The following is a 17,575-nucleotide window of genomic DNA, read 5'->3' on the forward strand; positions in this document are numbered from 1 at the left end:
ATTGGTGCTCCAGGGCCTTAGCCACTGCAAACTGCAAAGGAACGCCAGAAGTGTGCATTACCTTGTGCACATGTGCAATCTGTGTGCATGCATCCCTTTGTGCATCTGGTTTAAGTGGGTTCTGGGAGTTGAACCTGGGTCCTTAGGCTTTGCAGACAAGCGCCTTAACCACTAAGCCAGTTCTATATTGTCATTTTTATTGTTAAGTGTTATTACCCAACACATGTGCTCTCCATCCAGAAGGGGAGAGAACCTGAGACCTCGTCTGGCTTCCTTGGACCTAGTCTTCTTTGAACTCTCCCCACTGCTTTGCTTTGCTTACTCATCCATTCGTCCTTCCATTCATTTACCCACCCAGTGAACACCTCTGGGCTGAGGCTCATTCTAGACTGAAGCTCTTTTGGGTGGGGAAGCACCTTCACGTTGTCTTGCCTGTTAGGTGTAGCAAGGGAGGCCAGACCCAACTTCTCTGCTTCCTTAGCCAGTCAGCAGTGAGTCAGCCGCAGGACAGGACAGAGGCGCCCTGCATGCAGCTGCCATCCCTGTGGACTGGCTCAATTCTGCCTTTGCCCCCAGCACCAGATGGGAAGAGGGCAGCCCGGTGTGGGGAAAGACTCTTCTCAGGGACACAGACCTCCAGCCCCTAGAACTCCCAGCCCTTGTCCCCAGGGAGGTGTTGGCAGTGTTCCCTCTAGCACCCACCTCTGTGGAAGAATGCAGCCATACTGGAGACCCGGAGTCTGGCATGGTCATTTCTGCCTTGATGCCTGTGTTTCTGCAAGCTATCTTCCCTGGACCTCAGTCTCCTCCCTGCTAAACACCCATCCAGCTCTACTCTTTCTCCTTCCCCAGTTTAGAGAACCCAAGCATCCAGCTGCCTCACCCCAGCTCTGGGTAAACAGGAAGCTGGGTGAGGGGAGCAGGGGTGTTCGGAAAGTCCCAGGCAGGTGTGTGGTTCTATTGGGAGGGGGTGGCCCCACCCCTGAGGTATGAAAGCCCCTGCCCTGGCCCTGGTTCAGAGTCTGATGGGGACACCGGGGCTGCAGGACCTGGGTGGGAGGCCCCAGGGGAGGGGCTGCCTCCTGTTGGTGGTGGCAGGAGTCACTTCACTGGTGACCCTGCTATTGACAGTGCCTATCACTGTCCTGGCTGTGCTGGCCTTGGTGCCCCAGGAGCAGGGAGGACGGGTGAGTGGCTGCAACAGGCCCGCTGAGGGTTGCATGGTGTGGATGCTCACTGACCTCTGGCCGGGCTTGGGCTCTTTGCCTGCCTGGCTCAGCAGCTGGCTGTCCCTGGAGGAAATGTCTCTGCTCTCTCTCTTTTCTCATGTTGCAGTGGTCCTGATGTCTCCAAGCCCCTTCCTGAATGTCTGTCTGACTTCTGTCCAGGTTTCTTGGCCCAAGCGCATATGCCTTCCCTTGCTCTCCATGCCTGGGACCTGGTCCATGGTGGGAGGGGTGAGTTGGTGGAATTCATTAGAATTTGAATTCTAGGCATTGTGACCCCATCCAAACAGGTAACAGAGACCACTGGCCACGGAGCACAGGCCCAGCTAGGACTGGAAGAGAGAAGACCATCTTGCCTCCTGCCTTCGCCCACCAGCCTCTCAGGGACTCCTGACTCCCATCCAGGTCCCCGGACAGCCCCTTCCTCCAACAGTCCAGATTCCCCAGCCCCAAGCCCTGCTGCTCAGTCCTCCCAGCCTTCATATGTGGGGGTGGCCACCCTGCCCCCAACCATAGATTCTTCACCAGTTCCACGGTTTCAACAGCTGCCAGAGGAGGAGGAGGAGCCTGAAACACATGTCAGCCCCACGCTCCCACTCCCTGCTGCCCACCTCATAGGTAAGGCTCTCCAGGCCCCGAACAAGTGTTTCAACAGCATGACAGTACCAGCTATTTCTGCTCTGTCATGTCGGATTCGTGTCTCTGCTATGACAGTACGGGTTTACCATCCCTTCCACCACCCTTCTCCCCTAAAGAGCCCACCTTCCCAATCTAGCTTCTTCCCTGCAGGAACAAGCAAAAGCAAAACAAAGAAAAAAACAAGACAAAAAAAAAAAAAAACGGACTGGATCGCCCTACCCCAGCTCCCAAATGGTACTGATTCCAGAGCGTAGCATCATTTTTTATTTTATTTTTTTAATTTTTATTATCATTTTCCAAGATGTAGCATCAGTTTTTGTTGTTGTTTTGTTTTGTTTTTCGAGGTAAGGTTTTTTTGCTCTAGCCCAGGCTGGCCTCGAACTCATGGTGATGCCTCTTACCGCATCCTCCCGGAGGAGAGCATCGTTACCCACCCCCTCTCCGGGCCAGGGACCACCATCCTCCCTCCCCCAGGGCCCGCGAGCCCCACGCGCACCTTTCTCCGCAGGCGCTCGCATGCAGGGGCTCGGGCTCGGCTGGGAGGCGCAGGAAGAGGAGGCGTTCCTGCGGAGCGGCGCGCGGTTCTCCGAGGCCGCGGGGCTGGCGCTGCCCCGCGACGGCCTCTACTACCTGTACTGCCACGTCGGGTACCGGGGCCGCGCGCCCCCTGCCGGCCGGGGCCGCTCCGTCACGCTGCGCAGCTCGCTGTACCGCGCGGGCGGCGCCTACGGGCCGGGCTCCGCGCAGCTGCTGCTCGAGGGCGCCGAGACGGTCACCCCGCTGCTGGACCGGGCCGGCCACGGGCGGCTCTGGTACACGAGCGTGGGCTTCGGTGGCCTGGTGCAGCTCCGGAGAGGAGAGAGGTTGCACGTCAACGTCAGTCACCCTGACTTGGTGGACTGCCGCCGAGGGAAGACCTTCTTCGGGGCGGTGATGGTGGGGTGACCAGGCCAGCTTACTCTAGAGGACAAAGACTGCGTGCGTGCGTGGTGCGAGTGGGTGACTCGGCCTGATGGATGTTGGGGACCCAGGCGCTTGGGAATCCATAGCAGTGGGGGGAAAGGTAGGGTTACTGCATGGAAACTGCTGTTGAGTCTTACGGAAATAAAAGACTATGAAGTTAGAGGTGTGGTCAGCCATCCCTGTGCTTTTCTGGTTGCGCAAAAACCTTAACAGTTCCTGTGGCCTTTGCTGTCAAGAAAGGCGAGCCCATGGGAGTGTCACTCAGTGGTTAGCGTGCCTGCCGAACATACAAGAACCTTTGGGCTGCATCCCCAGCACCTCATAACCCAGGTGTGGTGATGCACACTTGTATTTCCAGCAGAAAGTGGAGGCAGGAGGATCAGAAGGTGGCCTGGACTACAGTGAGAACCTGCCTTGAAAAATAAAAAGAAGTTTAAGGTCATCCTTGGTTACACAGTGAATTTGACACTAGTCTAGTATACATGAGACCCTGTCTCAAAAACAGGCTGGAGGGATGACTTAGCTGTTAAGACGTTTGCCTGCAAAGCCAAAGGACCCAGGTTTAATTCCCCAGGACCCACGTTAGCCAGATGCACAACAGGGCGCTCGCGTCTGGAGTTTGTTTGCAGTGGCTGGAGGCCCTGGCCTACCCATTCTCTCTCTTTCCCTCTTTCTCTGTCAAATAAATAAAAATAATTTAAAAGAGCAGAAAGCATATATAAAAATTTGCATCTCTTAGAAAGGAAGGAAGGAAGAAAAGAAAAGAAAAAAAAAAAGAAAAGGAGAAAGATGGTCCACCTGCTGCACTCATCCCTGGCACTGAATGCCCGGCCCCAGGACTAGAAGAGTCCAACTGAAGAATAAGAAGGAAGGGCCCTCCCCCAACACTGAAGTTTCCCTAAGCACACTGACTTCTCAGGAACACCAATCCCCTTCACTTTGCTCCTTGGTCCTGCCCGCTGTGAAAAGGGTCACGTCTGGGGAAAGTCGATACCATTGGAGAAAAACTAGAACGGCTGAAGAACCGAGCCCTGGGGACCTAGCAGCTCCACGGTGCTTGACCGCCGGCCAGCTATTCTCCAAAGAAGCTCACCAGGCACACAAGGGAAGGGGGCTGTGGAAGCAAAGGGAAGGGAGGGGCACCGCCCCAGGACGCAGGGGAGAGTTAGGGGAGAAGGAGGTGGAGAAACTGATGCTATGGGGTCCCCTTGAAGAATGGAAAACCCTCACCCCTTGTTCACACTTTAGGTTCTCCTTCCCCAAAGTGAGTAAGTGTTGAGAGTGTCCACAATGAGTAACAAACTGTCCTCCTCCTCCCGCCCTCCACACTGTGACCAGCTTTCAGGCCCAGCCTGCAGGAGGAAGGGGGGGCCCAAGGCCCTATCTAGGTAACCCCAGTGGGTCACCCTACATCTGCACAGTTGCTTTGCCCGTCCCTGGTAACCACGTTGAAGGAAAGCCCAACTTATGATTCCCAGGGGGGCTGCTCTCTTGGACCCCAATTCTGACTCCACTTCTGTGTGTGCACAAGAGCATTCCTGTGGGGTAGACTGTTATCTAGACTTTTCAGACTTCTGAGTCTCCTATGCCTATTTGTATCTTTCCTTGTAAAATCCACTTTTGTGAAGATCCCTGCTACGCTTGTTTAGTTCCGTCTCGCTATTTGATCTCCATATTTGATTGCCCTTAGGATCTGGTTGGATTTCTCTCTGCCACACCCCCAGGTGATGTCTGAACACCTTGGCCTGTGTCGACAAGTGTCTGTCAGATGTGTTTAGACAGAGTCTCCTACCCCTGATTCTTCTTTCTTAGTCATTTGCCATGGCATGACCGCTGCCCCGTCAAACCCCACTGCCCTTGCTGTGTTTGGAGTTGAGTCCAGCCTCTCTCTCACTGCAAGACCATGAGGCAGTTGGTTGTACCAGTCACCATGGTTCTGAATAATGTCTTATCCAGGGGTGGTAGTGCATGCCTGATTCCAGCATTTGAGAGGTGAAGGCAGGAGGATCAAGAGTTCAAGGTCAGGGGCCTGGAAAGATGGCTTAGCAGTTAAGGCACTTGCCTGCAAAGTCAAAGGACCTAGGTTTGATTCCCCAGGACCCACGTAAGCCAGATGCACAAGGCAGCATGCACATCTGGAGTTTGCAGTGGCTGGAAGCTCTGGTATGCCCATTCCCTCTCTCCCTCCCTCTCTCTCTCTCTCTCCCTCTCTCAAATAAATAAATAAAAATGTTATTTTTAAAAAGAGTTCAAGGTCAGGGCTTGAGAGTGGGCTCAGTGGTTAAGAGCTTCCTGTGCAAGCCTGAGGAGGCGTGAGCTCCCCAATACCCATGTAAGCAGATAGGTGCGGCTCTGTTCAGCAGTAACCTCAGTTCTGTAGGGAGTAGAGAGCTCAAGAAAAAGCAGCAAGCTGAGATCAGTAAGAGACTCTGGCTCAAATAAGAACAGGTGGAAGAGATGCAGTGGGAACCTGATGTTTCATCCTGGTCACCACAGTCAAGTGCATCCCGATAAGGTGAGTGCATGAGGTGCAGCATGGAACATGTACATACATATACCATATACCACGCACTCATGCACACCACATTACACACAAACACACAAAAAAGGGTTCAGCCTGGCATGGTGACACATGCCTTTAATACCAGGGAGGCAGAGGTAGGATGATCGCCATGATTTCGAGGCCACCTTGAGACTACATAATGAATTCCAGGTCAGCCTAGGCTAGAGTGAGACCCTACCTCAAAAAAAAATAAAAAATAAAAAATAAAAATAGAGTTCAAGTTCAGCCTCAGTAATATAGTGCATTTGAAGCCAGCCTAAGCAACATAATACCCTGTTTCAAAGAAACAAACAAAAATCTTTGTTGTGCTTCAAACAAGAACTGCTGAGTTTAAAAATATTTATTTCCTAGCTACAGATGATTGGGCTTCTGCTTGAGAATGAAAATACTTAGTAGCAGAGGCCAGTAAGTTAAAAAGGAGATATAAAGGGAAGAAAAAGGAAGGGAGGAGGGTACTTAATAGGTTGATATTGTATATTTTAAGTACAATTATTGAGATGGGGAGGTAATATGATGGAGAATGGAATTTCAAAGGGGAAAGTGTGTGGGGGGAGGGAATTGCCATGGATATTTTTTTATAATCATGGAAAATGTTAATAAAAATTAAAAATAATAAATAATAAAAAGGAAAGAAAAAAAAAGAGCTAAGAGATTAACTTGATCAAAGGATTTCAAGTAATGGTTTAACCAGAGTACTTAAAATTGGATAAAGAATAATCCTTGGTTATGTTTTAGTGAGGCACAGAGAGTGAGATCTGATAGAGTCAGACTATAGATTATAACATTGTCTATCCTTTGGCTGGCTACAAATTTTTTAACTTCAATAAAATATGCATTTTAAATGGGAAAAAAACCATTTATTTGTTTATTTATTTATTTAAGAGAAAGAAAGAGCCAGATAGTGACAAAGAAAATGGGCATACTAGGGGCTCCAGCCTCTGAAAATGAACTCCAGACACATGCCCCACCTTGTGCATTTGGCTTACATGAGTCCTGGGGAATCAAACCTGGATCCTTTGGCTTTGCAGGCAAGCACCTTAACCACTAAGCTATCTTTCTAGCCCCTTGAGTTGTCTTTTTGTTGCTTTTTTTAATGAGAGTGAGAGAGAGAGAGACTTGAAGCACCAGGGCCTCTAGCCACTGCCATCAAATTCCAGACACATGTGCCACTTGGTGCGCATGTGTCACCTTGTGTGTCTGGCTTACATGGGTTCTGGAGAGTCAACCCTTGGTCCTTAGGCTTCACAGGCAAACACTAACCACTAAGCAAATCTCTCCAGCCCTTTTACTATTTTTTTAATTTTTTTGTTTGTTTGCTTTTTCAAGGTAGGGTTTCACTCTAGACAGGCTGACCTGGAATTCACTATGGAGTCTCAGGGTGGCCTTGAACTCATGGCAATCCTCCTACCTCTGCCTCCTGAGTGCTGGGATTAAAGGCATGTGCCACCATGCCTGGCTTATTTTTTTAATTTTTAAATTTATGTATTAGAGAGAGGCAGATACAGAAAATGGGCATGCCAGGGCCTCTAGCCACTGCAAACGAACTCCAGATGCATAAGCCAGCCACCTTCTGCATTTGGCTTTACATAGGTACTTGGAATGGAGTCCAGGTCCTTAGGCTTTGCAGGCATACATCTTAACCACTGAGCCATCTTTCGACCTTTGTTTTTTGTTTTCGTGGTAGGGTCTCACTCTAGCTCAGGCAGACTTGGAATTCACTATGTAGTCTCAGGGTGGCCTTGAACTCATGGTAATCCTCCTATTTCTACTTCCCGAGTGCTGCGCCAACACGCCCAGCTTTGTTTTGTTTTATAACCCCAGCTGACCTGGAACCCATTCTATAGTCCTAGGCTGACCTGGAACTCACAGTGATCCTCCTACTCCAGTTTCCTGTGTTGAGATTAAAGGTGTAAACCACCATACTTAGCAAGTAATTAAAAAAAAATAGGAGAGTATTGACATATTTTTGTCTGTTTTTTAATTTTTTTTATTGTTCTGTTTGTTTGTTTGGTTGGTTGGGTTTTGGTTGTTGTTGTTGTTGTTGTTTTTCCAGGTAGGGTTTCATTCTAGGTCAGACTGACCTGGAGTTCACTATGTAGTTTCAGGGTGGCCTTGAACTCATGGCTATCCTTCTACCTCTGCCTCCCTAGTGCTGGGATTAAAGGCATGTGCCACCATGCCCAGCTCGAGGGTTTTTTTTTTTTAACTTTTTGTTGGCAACTTCCATAAATATAGACAATATACCATGATCATAATCCCCTCTCAACACTTGCTTTTTCCTCTCCCAAATCCTCCTCCACTGAATTCCTTCTTCTTTCCAACTACTCTCCTATTTCGATGCCATAATTTTCTTTCGTCTGTTATGCAGGTCTTGGGTAGGTTGCATCAGCCACTGCAAGGTCATAAATACCAAGGCCACTTTGTGTCTGGATGACAGCACTGTAAGCATTCCTTCCCTCTGGCTCTGACATTCTTTCCTCCACCTCTTCTGCAATGGTCCCTGAGCCTTGGAGGTGTGATAGAGATGTCTTAGTGCTGAGCCCCCCACTGTCACTTTTTCTCAGCACTGTGGCTATTTTTGAGTCATCCCAGGGGTCACTGCCATCTGAAAAGAGAAGCTTCTCTAACCAAAAGTAAGACTGATATTAATATATGTGTATAAACATAAGTGTTTAGAGGACAATTTGGTAGTCATAATATACCCATTTAGCCAGACAACAGTAGTAGTTTCCCCCTAGGGATAATCACCTCCTCTGCCATAGGCTTTTTTTTTTCTTTTTTCTAGGTAGACTCTCACTCTAGTTTAGGCTGACCTGGAATTCACTATGTAGCCTCAGGGTGGCCTTGAACTCACAGCGATCCTCCTACCTCTGCCTCCTTAGTGCTGGGATTAAAGGTGTGCGCCACCATACCTGGCTTTGCCATAGGCTTTTGACTAGATTTTCAGTACTAGGCATGAATTCCCTCCTGTGGAGTGGGTCTCGAATCCAGAGACCAATTGATTTTCTCCAAAATGGACATGCCACCATTGCACTACTTGGTACATTTTACCTGGCTTATCAGTTGTAAAGCTTGCAGGGTCCACTGCTGGTTAAGACTGTTGATGACAGGCTAGAGTGATGGTTTAGTGGTTAAGAAAGACCCAGGTTCTATTCCCCAGTACCCATGTAAGCTAGATACAAAAGATGACATATGAGTCTGGAGTTTGTTTGCAGTGGATAGGGGCCCTAGTGTACCCATTCCCCCACTGCCCGCTCTCTCTCTCTCTCAAATAAATAAATAAATAAATAAATAAATAAATAAATAAAATATTTTTACAAAAAGACCATTGGTGCCAGGCGTGGTGGCACACACCTTTAATCTCAGCACTCGGGAGGCAGAGGTAGGAGGATTGCCATGAGTTCAAGGCCACCCTGAGACTACATAGTAAATTCCAGGTCAGCCTAAACTAGAGTGAGACTCTACCTCGTAAAACAAAACAAACAAAAACAAACAAACAAAAGATTGTAGGTGACTTTTCTCCTCTCAAAGTCTGTGTGCTGCATAGCTCTTTCTAACATCCTGACAGCTACTTAATAGGGAAGGGGCTTCTGGTTAGCTCCAGCTTGATTTCTTTTTTTTTTTTTTTTCTTTTTCTCTTTCTTCTCTTTTCTTTCTTTCTTAAAAAAAAATTTTTTTTTTTGAAGTAGGATCTCACTCTATCGCAGGCTAGACTGGAATTCACTATGTTGTTTCAGGGTGACCTCAAACTCATGGTAATCCTTCTAACTCTGCTTCCTTCATGCTGGGAATTAAAGGCATGTGCCACCACGTCCAGCACATTAGTGCAAATATTTATATTTATTTTATGCACATGTTTATTTATTTGCAAGCAGAGAGAAATAGAAGAGAGACAGAGAGAATAGGTATGCAAGGGCTTCCAGCCACTGCAAATGAATTCCAGATGCATTTGCCACTTTGTACATCTGGTTTTATGTGGGTCCTGGGGAATTGAACCCTGGTTGTTAGGCTTTTCAGGCAAGTGCCTTAACCACTGAGCCATCTCTACAACCCCCTTTCTTTATTGTTTTAAAGGTGAGGTTTCTTTTTGTATTTTTATTTATTTATTTGCAAGCAGAGAGAAGCAAAGAGAAGAAAGGCAGAGAGAATGGGTGCGATAGGGCCTCCAGCCATTGCAAATGAACTCCAGACTCATGCGCCACTCTGTGCATCTAGCTTTGGGGGGTGGGTATTGGGGAATTGAACTTGGGTTGCTAGGCTTTGCAGGTAAGCACCTTAATTACTGAGCCATCTCTTCAGCCCCTTCTTTTTTTTTTTTTTTTATTTTCGAGGTAGGGTCTCGAGACTCTACCTCGAAAAACCAAAAATAAATAAATAAATAAATCAATAAATTTGCAAGCAGAGAGAGAGAGAGAGAGAACAGAAACAGAGAGAATGATCACGCTAGGGCCTCCAGCCACTGCAAACTAATTCCAAATGTATGTGACCATTTGTGCATCTATCTGGCTTTATGTAGGTAACTGGGGAATTGAATTTGGGTCATTAGGCTTTGCAGGCAAGTGCCTTAACCATTGAGCAATCTCTCCAGCACCCTACCCCTTTTTTTCATTTTGCTTCTAGGGATTGGGCCCATGGTATGGCACACGCCTTATTCTTTTTCTTTCTTTTTTTTTTTTTTACTTTCCTCTGATAGTCAGTTTTATCCATTGAGTGGATGGAAAGGATAGGGCAACTTGTGGCTGAAGAAAGGAAGAAAGGCAGAATTCATTAGGAGCCTACTCTGTCAAGCACTAAGATAGGTGCTGGTGGAGGTTGGGTCTTCTCATCCCAGTGCCTGGTAGATAGTGGGCATTCCTATCTCTGTTTGGTGAATGAGGCTGAATGCTTCAGGTCTCAGTTTGCATTTGGAACCCAGACACCTGAATCTCTGAAGTTCCTTGGCTATGATTCAGGTACCTGAGAATGTGGCTCCTCCCCAGCTCTGCTCAGGCCACAAAAGCCGGAAAGAACTGCAGTACTTTCCCAACAAGGATTTGGAATTCCCAGAGTGGGAAATTCCCATGCCTGGAGGATAGGTAATTAGGTTCAGGCTTCAGTTTCCGGGGAGAGGGAGACTTGGGCTGGGCTTTGTTCTCTAGGGTCTTTCTGGCACAAGGGCCTAATCCAAAGTCTGAACCCAGAGCCCTTAAGCACCCTGGAGAGAAGACTTCAGGGGATGGTTTTCCACAGCCATCTAGAGACAGAATTCCAAGAAAGAAACCAAGTTTCTTTTCCAAGCAATGTTTATTTTTCGCCACTGACCAGTAGGGCGATTACAGACACAGCTCCCCTAGGGAGCAGAGGTTAAGCGATGCAGTGACATTGTGGTCACCAAATCAACATTATTAAGACAACTGGTAGATAAATATTTTGTTTGAACATAAGCAAAAGGAGGCACTGAGGCCAGGAGGCCAAATGGGAACATCTGGTAGTTCAAATCCATTTTCACAGAAAACACCTATGGCCCAAGAAAGTTCCCAACACTGGATCCTCCAGGACACCCTGACCTTCCAAATAAATACATTCATCAGCAAATAAATAAATAAATAAATAAATAAGAAATAGTAGTCATAAGTGCAGTCATAAATAGAGGAGGTTGGCCCTGTGAGGAGGGCTGGGTTCCACATCTCAGGGAAGCTTCTAGAAACATCTGAGAGAGAAAGACATGGTGGTCGTCTCTGAGAAATGACCTCCACATTCCAGATGTCCCTTGTTGAATTCAGGAATCAAAACCTGTGGCCCCAGTGAGTTCTGGAAGCCCCAGTTTGAATTCTCAGTACCGGGTAGTGAATGTCTCACTGTCCAAGCCACATATCCCCACATTCTAGGTTTCTGAGTGTTGTCATTAAGAGTTCTAAGCTTAGGGTATGGCCCTGAGCCATAATCGCTTTCCTAAATCAGGAGATGAAGACATCTGAAGGAGCAGGTAACAGAGGGATGACAGTGAGGGAGAGGGAGACAAAGAGGGTGTGGACATCTATCCCTCTCACAGAGCAATGACCCCAAAGTAGACCTGCCCGGATTCGGCAAAGTCTAGATAGTCGGGTAGGTTGACCTCGGCACTGAGTCGGTCACCTTTCTCCAGCTGGAAGACCCCTCCCAGGTAGACAGGCTCATACCAGGGCTTGGACTCAGTCCCCTCTGAGGTCTCCTTGGGGCAAGGGCTCTTGATGGCCGAGAGGAGGTTGACTTTGTCTGGGTAGGAAGCAGCGAAGCGGCTGACAGTGTGGGTGAGGAGCACGTAGGTGGAGCAGCCTTGACCCTTGAAGAGGACTTGCGAGTAGACGAGGTATAGTCCATCTGATGGCACCACCAGCTGGTTGTCTATGAGCTGCATGCCATTGGCCAGGAGTGCATTGGCACGTTGGCTCAGCCACTCCAGCTGCTCCTCTGCCTGTTGGTTTGCTGAGGAAGGAAGGGTGAAGGAGTTAATGTGACCCTGTGAATTCACTCTTCACACCCTGAACCTCATGTTCTGCCCACCCCACTTCCAGCTCCTGTCTCCTATGTCTTCCCACATCCCACTTTGCCACAAGGTCTAGTCTCCTCTTTAGAAGGTCTTGTTCCTCTGCCTCTGCTTGACTCCTCGCACTGTCTCGAAGATCAGTCTACTCTCAACCCAGTTTGGTCCACAAGTCCTATCCCTCTGTGACCCCGGTGCTCCTTTAGCCCCAAGGTGCCTGCTTAGAGCTCTTACCTACAACATGGGCTACAGGCTTGTCACTTGTGTTTTGAGAAGATGATCCTGCAGAGGAAAGGGAAAGAGAAGATGAGGCCCTTACACTTCCCAGAGATACCCATTTTGACTTCCCCCAAACCAGCTCTAAATTCCCCTCACTGCTTTCATCTCAGGACCAACCGCCTCACTCCATCCCTGAATTAGGAAAGAGGCTTTAAGACACTTACTGAGCGAGAGCGTCTGAGCCAAAGGGCTGACGAGAGGAAGGCCATTCAGAAACTGTTGGGTAGGAAGAGAAAGTGAAGATTGGCATCTGAGGACTCACCCCAGAGGAGAAGCATCCACCTGCCTCTACAGTTTAGGTTCTCTGCCCACTCTTGTCTGGCTTTCTCTCCCTTCACTCATCCAGATATCCACCCATCCAGGCGTTCAACAACACTTCCATAAAGTGTCTTCCACAGGCAGACACCCTCTCTCATCTCCCCTTTTCTCCCTTTCCCTCCTCCCTCTCCTTATCTCTCAGAGCTCCTAAATCTTTTGTGTTTCACCATCTTTATCACTTGTTTCATCCCCACCCCTCTGCCCACACCCCACATCTCTCTCCACACCTCTATACATATACATCTGCTTGATCATTCATTCATCCATTCATTCATTGACACATGTTCCATGGGTCACTCTCCATTTTCTCCACACCTCCTACTGCCTTCCCTCCTTCCTCCTCTTCCCGTCACCCTGTCCTCTCTCCCCATTTCTGTCTGGCTGAGAGTGAAGATTGCCGAGGCACTCACCTCTTCCCTCTGGGGGCCGATCACCCCAAAGTGCAGCAGGCAGAAGAGGGTGGTGGCTCCTGCTACGAGCAGGAAGGAGAAGAGGCTGAGGCACAGGCAGTGCCTGGAGCCCTGGGGGCCCCCCGCCTTCTTGGGGAGCGCCTCCTCGGCCAGCTCCACGTCGCGGATCATGCTTTCCGTGCTCATGGTGTCCTTTCCGGAGGCTGAGCTGGAACTCTGGGCCAGTGCACGGGAGGGACAGAGCCTGCGCAGCTGCCTGACCGCCGGTCTGGGAGTTAGGTCCGGGGGCTCTGGGGTGGCTTCCCTTGCTCCTGGCGGTTGCCCTGATGTTGCTGAGGGAGCTGTTTGCTGGCCGGGTGTGCAGACGGCTGCCTTTATAGCCCTTGGGGCAACAGGAGGGCGGGGGGAAGGCTCTCATTCAACGGGCGGCGGGCGGAAAACTTCCTTGGTGGAGAAACCCATGAGCTCATCTGGAGGAAGCGGTCGTGGGCCCTGCGCCTTCGGTCTCGGTTTCTTCTTTGTTGCGGGGGCAGGGGTTTGGAAAGTTGGGGACACCCAGGCATCAAGGGATCTCCTCCCCTTCCCCACCAGGATCCTGAGACAATGTTTTTGGACCAATGGCCAACGAGTGCGGGACCCTGAGAGCTGGGCCCCATTTCCTTCCTGTTCCCCAGTGCTAATTATCGGTTCCGGTAGGGAGAGCATGCCTGGGCGCTTCTTATTCCCTTCAATTCCAGACAGGACTCACAGGGGACATGGGGAGGGACTTCAGAAAGCCGGGTCCTCGGGAGGAGGAAACCCCGTGGGGTGGGGAGGAGAAGTAACTGACTGAGCGCCGCATAACGTGACCTTGGGGTGTGCATGAGCCCTCTGGAAGGGCTGGTTGGGAGCCGCAGGGGCAAGCCTGGGACAGCCCCAGAGGGAGTGAACCCAGCCCTGGGAATTCACGGACCCCACGAGGCGAGCCTTCTCTCATTCTGACCCTCTGCTCACACTGCTGCTTTCAGTCTTGGCTTCCTCTGAGTTTTGCATGAAGCCTCCACTCCACAGTAGGGGCGTGGGGCTGTTTCCTCTCGTGTCCGCTGTCCTCTCCCCCCACCCCCACCCGGCCCCAGCTCCCAAGTCTCTGCTACTCCTATAAGGAATTCACATCTTCCGACGATTCCCTTGTGCCACTTTCACAGTCCTGGACATCCCCCCCACCCTTTGATGTGGTCACTTCTACTCAGAATCTTTCTGGAAGCCTCATTCCTTAGTCTTCACCTGTGGTCATATCTCCCAGAAGCCCTCTGACCCAAAACACTCCAGACCTCTCCCTGGGTTTCCATAGCTTTTCCTTCAGGTCCCTGCACCAGCGAGGCTGTCTGGCCCCCATGAAGCCACTATGTGTCCCTCGGCCTTCTTAGCCCCTGACCCACCTGAGGCCTCTGTCTCTTTTTCCATTCCTGTAGTGAGACTTGGAAAATCCTTCCTGTCCCCATCCCAGGCAGACAGACATGAACAGAAAGTGTTTTAGAGAAAAGAGGTTTATTTGGGCTTCATAGAAGGTTCAGATGGCTCCTTGTGGGTGTGTCATCAAGCCGTGGTTGGTTCCTAGTGCCCCTTGGTCTGTCATCTAACTCTCTTCTCTCTCTCCCTGGTGAGCCCCAGGAAGATGCTGCTACCTAACTCCATTTTGTCTGGGGCCTTTCTGTTGCTCCCTCTTTCCATCCTCCATAAATAAATAATTTAATCTTTCCCTTCATAAATAGTCTCCCTTCCCTGCTTGTCTCCCTCCCCCATTGTGTGCTCTTAGTCCAGGTCAGGTCTTGGCCCCGCAGAGACCACAAGCCAGACAAAAAGCTCTGTGTAGGAAATTTCTGGGCAGGCTTGAGCTCCTCAGATGAGCTTCTGGAGTGGCTCTGGGAAGTGTGCTCCTGGAGTGCCTGGAATTCCTTCTTTGAAAGATCTAGTGGGGAAGGCTTGAGACTATGGGGATGGGCAAAGGAGAGGGGGAGTGACTTAAAATGGTCAGAAAAGAGCAAAATGGTGAGGCCATGAAACCAATCTCTTTGTCCTTTCTGGATTTTTCCAAGTTCTACAGAGCAAAAGCTCCGAAGAATACACTACTGGGGCTAAAGTGTAGATGGAAGACACCTTCCGTGTGAGTGGACAGCTGGTCTCCCTTGCTGAGCAGAAACACAGCCCCCTGGTACATGGAGCGCACCCACGGTCCATGTAGCCCCGGGCACACTGACTTCTGGGCGCTGAGGAGAGGCACGTGGGAGGGATACTGGGAGGAGAAGAGCTGGACCTCGTGGGCCAGGTACACAGGGGCAGGGGAGCAACCTTCGCCAGAGAAGACCACCTGGGAGTAGACAAAGTAAAGGCCACTGGTTGGGACCAGGAGGGAATTGTTGTTCAAAGAGAAGCCATGGCGAAGGAAGGCACGATCTGTGTTCGCTCTCCAGCTCAGTGATTTTGGTATGCTGGGGTCTCCTAGGAAAGGTCATGAGGATAGGTGCATAAGAGGTCTCCACACTTGAGGAAGCAGTCACCAGGTCACTGAGTTCCTGGGGTGTTGTTAAGGGGAAGATGGGAGTGGGCTGTCTGTCTATAGGGCTAGGGGAGGTTAGGGGTGGGTGGGATGGCCACTTGGGTCCCTGGTCAGTCAGGTAGGAGGAGAGTTAGGGACCGTGGAGGTGGGAGTTTACCAACAAGGTGAGCAGCAGGCTTGAGGGTGCCATGGGCAAAATGCTTCTGTGGATGTTGATGGACCCTCTGGGCAGCTGAGGGTGACAGGTGAAGGCCAGGGAGTCCCTAGGGGAGAACAGAGTTGAGAAGCTCTAGCGCTGGAGGTCGGCTGGGTCACCCCAGCAGCCCCATTCATTTGCTGCCTCACCTCTTTCCCTGGAGGCAGGGCCAGCAGCAACCCCAGGAAGAAAAGAAGGGGGGTGCCATGCACCCTCAGGAGGTAGAGATGTCCCGGTGGGGTCATGGAGAGTATCTGCACGGAGAAAGAGAGAGAGAGAGACAGTGCTCTGTGAGCGCCCCGTAGTAAGCTGGGCGGGGCACACAGCAGAAGACAGACCTCCCACCAGCCTGCTAGAGACAGCCACCCGAGAGGGACAGGGCGACAAGCTGCAGGCAGGGAAGCCCTGAGGTGAGCAGGGGTAGACAAAGAGAAAGAGATGGGAAGAGAAAAGGATCACAGAGGAGACAAGGACAGAGAGAAAGTGACTGACAGAGGGAGTAGAAGCGACAGGGACAAAACCACTAAGGCCCAGCCAGGCCCAGTGAGGTTGGGGAGCCAGGCAGGGGTACAGGAGGCACTGGGGCTCAATAGGAGGGGTAGGTGCCCATTGCCAGGGGAAGCCCAAGGAGATGGATGGGAGAATCTCACCTGCTGTGCTGGGCCCTTGGGCACAGGCAGCCTGGGTCCCTTTATAAAGGAAGCGGCAGTGGCAGTGTGGCAGGCGCGGGCGGTTCTAGGTCGGGCTGGGGCCTGGGGAAGCCCCCAGGGCTGAAGAGATGCTTCTGTCTCAGTGGAGGCAGGAAAGGCTGAGGCCTAGGAGAGAACCGCAGGCTGGGGGCTCAAGCAGATGAGTTCTGGGAAAAGGAGTTGGGTCAGGGGAACTGTGGGTCTGGACTGCCAGGGAACAGGGTCAGGCCTAGAAGTTCCAGAGAAGGGGCAGGCGATTCGTGGAGATGGAGGGGCACAGCCCGCTGCGGCTGGCGGCCCAGTTCCCTGAAGAGCCATTGCTTGTAACACTTGTTCACCCTTGGCTGACTGCAGGCCTCTCTCAGTTTGTTGCCTTCTCTTCTTCACTCTCACGGGCTGTATTTTAAGGGTTCTACAGCCACATGTGGCTATTGAATACTTTTTTTGTTTGTTTGTTTGTTTTCAAGGTAGGGTCTCATTCTAGCCCAGGCTGACCTCAAACTCTCTGGGAGTGCTGGGATTAAAGGTGTGCACCACCATACCTGGCTTGCCTTTTTTACATTTTTAGAAAGAATTTTCTTTTTAGTGTTGGGCACTGAGCCCAAGGCCTCATGTAAGCACCCCACTACCAAGCTACACCTCCAGACTCTCCTATTCCTTTCTCATATCATCTGGCTTCATGATAGGCTAGACATGGGCTTATGCCTGTAACCCTAGCACTTGGGAGGTAGAGGCCGGAGGATCTAGAATTCAAGATCATCTTTAACTTCTGTAGAGAGTTTGAAGTCAGCCTGGGCAACATAAGATCCTGTCTCAAAAACTAAAAATAATTAAAATAAAAAGTTCCATTCCAGAACCCCTTGTGTGGGACATCCTGTTGTGTGCCTTTGTCCCGGTGAAAACATGAAGTCTCCAGTATCTAGACTTTTTGAGGTTTCCTCACTCAGAAGCAATGCCACGCTCTCATGCATGAGTTCTCATTCTACTCCCAAAGGAGACCCCAGAAACAGTCCAGCCTTCCAAAGTTCTGTACGGTGGGGTCTTCAGAATCCACACAGGAAGGTTTAAAGGTGGTGACACAAGGTGAATTGAGGACATGAAGGAACTTGTCTTGAAGCTGCATTTGTAGAACCAATTACACTGTTTTGAGGGGCCAGGGCTGGTGCTCAGCGGTGCTTGCTAGGCACATGTGAGGACCTAGTTCCATTCCCACACAACAAGAAAGGAAACAATAGTATGTATGTTAGCATTGCT

The 17,575-nt window shown here is 50.2% G+C and overlaps 3 protein-coding genes across 4 annotated transcripts; 1 reads left to right on the forward strand and 2 right to left on the reverse strand.

The window, feature by feature from the left end:
* Positions 1-1,025: 1,025 nt before the first annotated feature.
* On the forward strand, positions 1,026-2,810 carry Ltb (lymphotoxin beta). 2 transcript variants are annotated; one of them, XM_004671881.2, is made up of 4 exons: positions 1,026-1,187; positions 1,517-1,562; positions 1,761-1,844; positions 2,374-2,810. In XM_004671881.2, the coding sequence occupies exons 1-4, from the start codon at positions 1,026-1,028 to the stop codon at positions 2,808-2,810; spliced, it is 729 nt and encodes a 242-aa protein (XP_004671938.1). The 2 variants fall into 2 exon arrangements, with proteins under 2 accessions (XP_004671938.1, XP_004671937.1); XM_004671880.2 differs by having other exon boundaries at positions 1,517-1,844.
* Positions 2,811-11,005: 8,195 nt separating this feature from the next.
* Positions 11,006-13,086, reverse strand: Tnf (tumor necrosis factor). Its single transcript, XM_004671882.2, has 4 exons — positions 12,901-13,086; positions 12,337-12,388; positions 12,128-12,175; positions 11,006-11,835 (listed from the first exon to the last, which is right to left on the reverse strand). Exons 1-4 carry the CDS (start codon positions 13,084-13,086, stop codon positions 11,417-11,419), a joined length of 705 nt encoding a protein of 234 aa, XP_004671939.1. The 3' UTR covers positions 11,006-11,416.
* A 1,891-nt stretch (positions 13,087-14,977) lies between these two features.
* Positions 14,978-15,877, reverse strand: Lta (lymphotoxin alpha). The gene is made up of 3 exons (XM_004671883.1): positions 15,782-15,877; positions 15,594-15,699; positions 14,978-15,378 (listed from the first exon to the last, which is right to left on the reverse strand). The coding sequence occupies exons 1-3, from the start codon at positions 15,875-15,877 to the stop codon at positions 14,978-14,980; spliced, it is 603 nt and encodes a 200-aa protein (XP_004671940.1).
* Between the last annotated feature and the right edge of the window lie 1,698 nt (positions 15,878-17,575).

Source organism: Jaculus jaculus, chromosome 8, assembly GCF_020740685.1.
Source record: "Jaculus jaculus isolate mJacJac1 chromosome 8, mJacJac1.mat.Y.cur, whole genome shotgun sequence".
Taxonomy (NCBI): Eukaryota; Metazoa; Chordata; class Mammalia; order Rodentia; family Dipodidae; genus Jaculus; species Jaculus jaculus.

Bases quoted from the DNA above. Each gene is read 5' to 3' on its own strand.
- Ltb (XM_004671880.2), top strand. From the start codon at position 1,026: ATGGGGACACCGGGGCTGCAGGACCTGGGTGGGAGGCCCCAGGGGAGG. The intron at 1,188-1,516 runs GTGAGTGGCTGC...CCATCCAAACAG, and splicing joins CCCAGGAGCAGGGAGGACGG to GTAACAGAGACCACTGGCCA. The intron at 1,845-2,373 runs GTAAGGCTCTCC...CTTTCTCCGCAG, and splicing joins CCCTGCTGCCCACCTCATAG to GCGCTCGCATGCAGGGGCTC.
- Tnf (XM_004671882.2), bottom strand. From the start codon at position 13,086: ATGAGCACGGAAAGCATGATCCGCGACGTGGAGCTGGCCGAGGAGGCG. The intron at 12,389-12,900 runs GTGAGTGCCTCG...CCTACCCAACAG, and splicing joins TCGGCCCCCAGAGGGAAGAG to TTTCTGAATGGCCTTCCTCT. The intron at 11,836-12,127 runs GTAAGAGCTCTA...TTCCTTCCTCAG, and splicing joins GCCTGTAGCCCATGTTGTAG to CAAACCAACAGGCAGAGGAG.
- Lta (XM_004671883.1), bottom strand. From the start codon at position 15,877: ATGACCCCACCGGGACATCTCTACCTCCTGAGGGTGCATGGCACCCCC. The intron at 15,700-15,781 runs GTGAGGCAGCAA...GTTCTCCCCTAG, and splicing joins CCCTGCCTCCAGGGAAAGAG to GGACTCCCTGGCCTTCACCT. The intron at 15,379-15,593 runs GTAAACTCCCAC...GACCTTTCCTAG, and splicing joins GCCTGCTGCTCACCTTGTTG to GAGACCCCAGCATACCAAAA.